General features: G+C 50.8%; 1 protein-coding gene across 1 annotated transcript; it reads right to left on the bottom strand.

Moving 5' to 3' along the window:
* Positions 1-537: 537 nt before the first annotated feature.
* LOC119104869 (apolipoprotein D) lies at positions 538-8,052 on the bottom strand. The gene is made up of 3 exons (XM_037228602.1): positions 7,926-8,052; positions 4,516-4,742; positions 538-1,132 (listed from the first exon to the last, which is right to left on the bottom strand). The coding sequence occupies exons 1-3, from the start codon at positions 8,019-8,021 to the stop codon at positions 919-921; spliced, it is 537 nt and encodes a 178-aa protein (XP_037084497.1). The 5' UTR covers positions 8,022-8,052; the 3' UTR covers positions 538-918.
* Positions 8,053-8,300: the final 248 nt, after the last annotated feature.

Raw genomic sequence — 8,300 nt, 5'->3', positions numbered from 1 at the left:
CCATGCGGGGGCATTCAATTGATTGGTTGGTGGTCTGCTGTTGCCAAAGTATTCAACCATGCCGCTGATCCTCCAACACGTACCGCTGAGCTTTTGTTTTGTTTTCTTAGACGTCAAGTGCTGTCCATTTGGTGAAACCCCTGTGACGCCAGACAGTGCAGCTGACGTCACCCCTGTGACGCCAGACAGTGCAGCTGACGTTACCCCTGTGACGTCAGACGGTGCAGGCGACGTCACCAGGTTAATGTGGCTGGGGTGCTGCACCAGACCAGTTCGGAATAATGCAGTTGTACCAACTGGAATACTCGCTTCGAGCGTCACCGTCGACACGCGCCGTCTGATTGGTGGACAGATTTATCATGAAAATTTATTTGGCTGGAAATGGACAACCTCCCTGTGGCTCTACAAATACCAATGCGGCACGTAGTAGCCATTTCACGATAACTTGGGCAATCCAAAAATTTCGTCATTCTGACAAGATGCAGTCCCATCTGGGAGGAGAAAAAGTACATGCCTGCTTTGTTGTTTAGCGTCGATGTTTACTGAAAAATGCATTGCGTAGCTGCAAATAATCATGATAATTCTGCATGCCTTGCATTTGTTTATGCCGGAGTATTTTTGAAAATTCTCAGACATGTTTGGTGGCAATGGCGTCGGTCTGTCTTCCGTCTTGGGCAGATTTCCTCGGAAAGGAGATCGCCTGTGTGCTGAGCGCTGATTTGTCGGTGCGGCCAATTGGAGCAAGGCTGCGGCTAGACCAAACTAAACAGTTAGATACGTCTTCATCCAAGAGTTTGTATTCAACACAATCACACCACCGCAGCACGTGGTCAACGAGAGAAAACGCGCTAAGTCGGAGAGACTCGAACCCTTTAATGGCTCCTTCTTCGAATCGCCGACATCAAACCGGCCCCTACCTCAGAAGATGTCACCACAGTCTTGCGGCGTGACGGAGAACTGCGAGATGTCTGATCCACCGTCGGCCAGCACCTTCCGGTACGCCTCCACCAGGTCCTGGTCCAGCACCGGCTCTCGCGACATGATCCACGCGTTCTCCAGCAGGAGGGGACCCAGCGCGCGGCACGTGTAGATCAGCGCCGCTTGCGCGTAGTCTGTCCGGATCACGTTGTAACTGTCCGGAGAGAGTAAGAGTGCATTACATGCTTTGCACTTCGGGCCTTGAGCTTGAGGCGTGTATGTGGGTTAGGCAGGTTGGGTTGGGTTAGGTTAGGCTAGGCTAGGTTAGGTTAGGTTAGGTTAGGCTAGGTTAGGTTTGGTTAGGTTAGGTAGGTTACGGTTAGGTTAGGTTAGGTTAGGTTAGGTTAGGTTGGGTTAGGTTAGGTTAGGTTAGGTTAGGTTAGGTTAGGTTAGGTTAGGTTAGGTTAGGTTAGGTAAGGGTTGAGTCAGGTTCGTTTAGAATGGTGGCAGTAGGGGTTTTACCATCATGTGTTGGGAAGGGACGCCTGCAATCGCACGCGTGGTCCAGGGGCGGGGGGGGGGGGGGAGAAAAATCCTAATTGGGCCGAGGATTCTTTCACTTCTTACCATAGACGGTTCCTTACACCAAGCGAAACAAAAATGTATCAGTCTAATGTACCCTGATTGATCTCACTCCCGCACTTTTAAAAGCCATGGTGTGTTCCTGACCGCGATCATTTAGGAATTAGGCATACGAGAGCACGACAGCATCGTGGAGAAGTTGTAGGAGTAACTGTGCTTCTCCTCGCATGGTGGTCCGTTGCCTTTGTCCGTCAAGAAGCGGCAGTGGGCGTCGAAGCGTTACTGTTCAGTTTTGAATCTCGTGAAGGTCAAGGGGTTTGAACTCCCTCGGCTGCAGACATCTCCAGAGATGGTGAACTGTAGGATGTAAGATGCACCAAATCCCCCTTCACTCCTGTAGCACGTGCAGATTCGCTTATGTGTGCCGAGCTCTGTTTGCATAGGAAAATATGTCAGGACGTTCCGAGGAAGCAACTAAGTGCTCCAAAAATAAAAATCACTAACATGTCGAGGGAATTGCTCTCAAACCATGTGACCAGAAAGCTCAAATGATATGAAGTGATCTGACTCAAAAGTGCGCCTTTTCTTTCGCTTCCGGTTTGCTAAGCAGGATTCCGGGTTCAAATACCGCGCAGAGCATGCAAAATTCAGTGTCCCGCTGCGTGAACCGGTTTGGGAAACTGCGACGTTGATCGAAATAACTGCTGCGTATGCCGATGAATAATCCAGCGACCTGCCTTTGTGCCCGCTAGCGTCGTAATGCGTGGGACGGAGCACCAAGCCGCTCACACTCAGGCCTCTTAACTCCGCTCACACTCAGGCCTCTACACTCCGCTCACACTCAGGCCTTTACACCCCGCTCACACTCAGGCCTCCGGACTCCGCTCACAGTCAGGACCCTACACTCCGCTTACACTCAGGCCTCTGAACTCCGCTCACACTCAGACTGCTGCAGTCCGCTCATATTCAAGCCTCTGAACTCCGCTCACACTCAGACCTCTGAACTCCGTTCAAATTCAGGCCTCTACACTCCGTTCACAATCAGGCCTCTGAACTCCGGTCACATTCAGGCCTCTACACTCCGCCAGGGGTGTCGATTTGTATTCTTTTGTGAAGGCCCTGACCCCCCAATGTCAAGCTGCTCCCCCCCCCCAAATGTTGGCTTGCCCTCACAATATTTTTGGCGGGAATACTACAACAAACGTGGGTAAAAGACGATCATAGCATAAAGACTATCTTCTTTGATCTTTCCGCGTAGTGGCTTCTCGTACCACTCTCGTAACAAAAAGCCAGGGCTGCTCTCACCACAGGATACAAATCGTGACAGCTGAGCGGATAAACGATGCAATAAACTTCACATGCCTAGCGGCATAAGACACACAATGGCTTGCGAGGTTAAAGCAAAGAGCTCTGGAATGTGGGGCATGAAGTGAGTCCTTCATGACTACTCCCGTCCCCATTCCCCACGGCCAAAATGCGTGCCGCCTTCCATGACAATCAAAGAAGAGCGTTGTCGGCCCCCTATGGTGGCATCTAAAGGGGCGCCTTCATGTGCAGATCAGAAGAGACGCGTCGTCCGCTGCCTGCTCCCTGGATCCAACCCTCCGTGACTTTTATACCGCTTAAATTGAAGACTTTTATAAATTATACAAAAATCAAACACATATATTGCCATTTATCAAATGGCAATAAAGTCGACTTAATCTGGTGAGAAAAAATGAAGGGGTAGGTTGTCGGGCTGCGGTTTAGCCCCCTCAAATAATTTACAAAAATTGACACCCCTGCACTCCGCTCACACTCAGGCCTTTAAACTCCTCTCACACTCAGGCCTCTACAGCCCGCTCACATTCAAGCCTCTGAACTCTGCCCACACTCAAGCCTCTGATCTCCGCACACACTCAAGCCTCTGAACTCTGTAGACACTCAGACCTCTGAACTCCACGCACATCCAGGCCTCTGACTCCGCTCGCATCCATGCCTCTGAACTCCGCTCACACTCAGGCCTCTGAACTCTGCGAACTCTCATGCTTAATCATTGGCCCTCGTGAAAAAGCGTACGTGACGCTGTGACGTGATAGCACGTCGACACGTACATAACATAGCATCACGGACTGCAGTGCAGACTAAAGGTGGGAAAGAATAGCGTCCGAGGATTGGCAGAGTGTTTTTTTGGTCAGCGCTCATAGACGTAGCCGTAGCATTAAATTCGGCGAGGGCGGGATCCCCATCTGCAACGTGGCGCAGAAAAATTATCACGTCATAGGGCAGCGACACCGCCGTCAAGGCAGCCACATATTCCGATAACCGATGCGCCCATCAAACGTCGGGGACGAGCTCAGCACAGCACCTGGGAAAGGCTGCAGCTGCCTCAAGGGTGGTCCGGGGTCAAGTCCCACCGAAAATAAGGTCGCTGGGTACGAAGCGTTAGCGGGGTTAAAGTTAAGGTTAAGTTAGCGGGTTAAGGTTAAGGTAGCGGGCGAGCAGAATACCACAGTTGCGATGGTTTGAACTCCCACGCCGCTATAGCTATGGCCCAGGTGTGTGGTCTCACAGAGACGGACAAGCTGATCTCTCCTGAATTTGGTTACCTAATTTCTTTATTGCTGGCAAACTTATAAGCTAATTAAGGGCCTTGTTTTCCATGCACTTATTTATGTTTGGCGACTATGCGATGATGAACAGCACACAGCTGTTGAAATGGTCCCATGAACATAACAGATGTGATTCGAATGGAATAGAAAAAAAAACATTTTTTTGCACCTTAGTTTTGTTGCTGCCGATAGTCTCTCGACTCACGTGCATTGAATCCTGGGGTTGGAATAGCTCGCTGTCAAGTTGGTCGAGCTGAGCTACGAGTGAGGAGGAAGGGAGGCAAAGACTCTTCCAGCTGGATGCAATCATACATCTCTGGTACTGCCGGTCGGCACTTATACAACCGCAGCAATCGCTGACACTCAACGAAACGTGAGGCGGCGGGACGCATCACGCGCTCTTAATAAAGCCATCACAGCGGACCTGCCACGGAAGCCCTCGTCGAACACGACGAGCAGCTCAGCGGGGTGGGCGGGGTCGGGGACCGTGGCGGTGCCTTTGATGTCGTCGATCCTGCCGTCCGGTTTCTTGCCGCGGTTCTCCAGGCGGACCGATTCGTCCGCCTGCAGGGTGTAGTTGACCTGGACGCAGGTCTCGCTGGACTCGCCCAGCTGTGGGTAGCGCTGGATCTCGTACCACTGGCCCATGTACTGGAAAAGAACGGAGACGGGCTTTTGTAACGTCAGTAGTGTTACAAGGTGCGCAGGGTTTCATGCCACTGGCCCATGCACAGGAAAAGAGCGAAGATGGGGCGGTGGTAACGTCAGTAGTGTAGGGAGGAGCGCAGAATTTTGTTCTACTGATCCATGCACCGGAAAAAGAGAAGCAAGGGTTTTGATGACGTCAGTAGTTCTGGGAGAGAACTGGATCATATTCCACTCACACACGCACTGAAACAGAATGTAGTCGCGTCTGACCCGCTGAGATGGACCGACCATCACTGATCCATGCAAGGGACGGGGCAGAGAACTTCATGTAACAGAAGGAAGACAGAAGGTTACGTGGCCGTCGTCCTGATGACCGCGGTGACGCTGATGCTACGGTGCGCTTATGTGTGCCGGTGACGCTGATGTTACGATGTTGTGCCCTGATGGCTGTGGCCGGTGACGTGATTCTACGTCTACCACCTTGTAGTGTGCCGGTGACGCTGATGTTACGCATCGTCTGTGGCGGTAACGCTGATGTTACGTACTGTCTGTGCCGGTGACGCTGATGTTACGTACTGTCTGTGCCGGTGACGCTGATGTTACGTATCGTCTGTGCCGGTGACGCTGATGTTACGTACCGTCTGTGCCGGTGACGCTGATGTTACGTGCCTTATGTACCGGTGACGCTGATGTTACGTACTGTCTGTACCGGTAACGCTGATGTTACGTATCGTCTGTGCCGGTGACGCTGATGTTACGTACCGTCTGTGCTGGTGACGCTGGTGCCAAAAACATGCCGATGATGAAGATAACGAGAAAGTTTTATAAAGATTTGGTCTGAACCCTTTAAATGGATGGATTTCTGGGATCAGAGCTCACGCTAGGCAGTGCGTGTTATGTGAGTCCTGAACCCCATCATTCATCAAGGCAGAGGCTCTAACCAACTAAGCCACCGGGACGGACAAATGATTGTGGAGCTTTTTGGCCTCACCGATCAAGATGCGGATGGGAACCACACCAAAACGGTATTTCTAGGGGCATAAAACGTGGAAAGGTCACGGAACTTGGCGTCAGAGATGAGGCATTCATGGCGCACGGTTTACAAGCTCACTAAAATGGGCTCAGATCACGCCAAGGCACGGAACTTAGATGCAATCTCAGAGAGCTTATAACATCTTTTTTCAGCAGCTGTAAGTTTTTTGTCCCCCGACACATCTCAATGGAGCGTTCGGCAAAAGATGCTCCACATACACACACACACACACACACACACACACACACACACACACACATATATATATATATATATATATATATATATATATATATATATATACATGCAAATGACATTATATACGCAAACGGGTCACTTTTGGTAGGCTCAGTGACTCGTTTGGCATTTCGAGGTCAAACAAGAACAATCAATTATCATGGTTTCGCTTCACCTTCCATCTATCCTAGGTAGCTTTCTGCGATACATCTAGTTGTGACCACAATTTTGCGCCATACAATTTAGCAAGCAATGTGCCTTTTATGCTCAATAAGGTTTTTTTTCTTACTTTGTCGAAAAACAGAAGTAAAATGCACAAGAAAGTCCTATTCTCTGACTTGTGTTCTCACATGCTTGTCATGCTATGGTCGGGCAGGGGAACTAGCTCAACCCAGGAACATGGTAAACCAACGGTTTGATTATTCCAGTCATTTAAAAATGCCCCTTAAACGGTTCATGCTATACAGCTGCTTCTGGGGTAGTGCATGCTGGGTTCATGTGCATTTCGTGGCGATGGCTGAGGAAAGAGCCGGAATGTAACACGCAAGCTGGTGGACTCTGAGTACCCCACAGAGACCTCTTCAGAGCCATAGCACAAACGTTTGACAGCAGTTCCACGGCTCTTTTCCGAACCACCGAAGCTCTGCATCTATATGACATCCAGGCCATCGATCCAGAAGATCCTCGAGGATGGCCTTCCCGGTCAACCCGCGGCTCCTCTGGGAATTCCGGCTGTCTGTCTCATAGGCCTAGTTTGGCTTTTTGTGGGTAGTCATTCTGGCCTACGCTTTGATGCAGCATCCAGCTGAGCGATCTGATAGCCTTCGTGTTCGAGATGCCACCCCGCGCTTAGCGAAATGGGATTACCATCTGCCTTGACATGACCCAAAGTAGTGACCTGATATGACCTGAAGTGGTAACCTGACATGACCTGAGGTAGTGACCGAACATGACATGTGGTGATGGCCTGATATGACCCAAGATAGTGACCTGATATGACCTGAGATAGTGACCTGACATGACCTGAAGGTAGTGGTCTGACATGACCTGAGGTAGTGACCTGACATAACGTGAGGTAGCCGTCACATTGAATGACTCTAGCACCATCATTGACGCATGGCAGTCGCTTTGTTCCACCAAATAAGGACTTCGTTGGTTACTTTGTCATAAGCATCAGGATTCACCCTGATGTGATCTTGGCTTCGAAAGAACTTTGCAAAGTCCTCTGATATTGTGTTTAGGTCATAAAACATAAAACCCAAACTCAGATGGTGATGTCCTTTTCAGTTTCTGATGCACCAGACAAGATGATCTGATCGCAGAGAGTCAATAATGCGTTGGGGAGAGTCGCCGTAAATAAAGAATGCGTTGGGGAGAGTCGCCGTAAATAAAGAATGCGTTGGGGAGAGCCGCCGTAAATAAAGAATGCGTTGGGGAGAGTCGCCGTAAATAAAGAATGCGTTGGGGGAGAGTCGCCGTAAATAAAGAATGCGTTGGGGAGAGCTGCCGTAAATAAAGAATGCGTTGGAGAGAGCTGCCGTAAATAAAGAATGCGTTGGGGAGAGCCGCCGTAAATAAAGACAAAAGCAAACGAGCGGACGAACAGGGTCACGAACGAAACTCCGGAAGACAGAGACTGTTCGAGAACATCTCATCGTATTAAGTAAACATCCTACTCGGAAAATACATGTACAAAAAGGAGCTATAAGAGATCGTTAACTGTCATTATCCACTTGGGAGACAAATGCACGGTGTCTTATCGCCTGTACATCAAAAGCTCAGACAGCAGTTCCAAGAAGTGCTCTCGTACGGCGCACGCTCGCGACATTTAAACCTCACAAGAACCGCCCGCACGCTGTCGCTCGCTCGCACGAGCCGAGAAGCTGCATGTCCCCTGAGGAGGACCGCGCTCCCACCTGGGCGATGTCAAACACAGCCAGCGTGGGGATGTCCGGGCAGCCCGCCATAGCGCCGCCGACCAGCACCGTCACCAGCAGCAGGAGGTACGTCATGACGAGGCACTAGGTCAGATTGCGGCGGCACTAGGTCAGCCTCCGGCGGAACTGGCGTTGCCTTGTCTCGCCACGGCCGTCCCGACCCCAGGCTATATAGATTCGCGTAGGCCGTGGGGGTGGCCTGTTATATAAGCTTCTCGAAGTGGCCGGAGCAGAGCGCGTGGTCGCTGTGAGAATACCAGCTGCAGGTGCGTACGAGGAACGTCGGGCGGGAAACAGCGCAGCTGCAGATGTCCTGTCAGAGTAGACCAATGACTGGGCTTGGAAGCGGGCACG

The sequence above is a fragment of the Pollicipes pollicipes genome, unplaced genomic scaffold, assembly GCF_011947565.3.
Source record: "Pollicipes pollicipes isolate AB1234 unplaced genomic scaffold, Ppol_2.1 Scaffold_6052;HRSCAF=7182_pilon_pilon_pilon, whole genome shotgun sequence".
Lineage (NCBI taxonomy): Eukaryota > Metazoa > Arthropoda > Thecostraca > Pollicipedomorpha > Pollicipedidae > Pollicipes > Pollicipes pollicipes.
The sequence above is the reverse complement of the archived record's forward strand: the minus strand, read 5'-3'. Positions and strand labels throughout refer to the sequence as shown.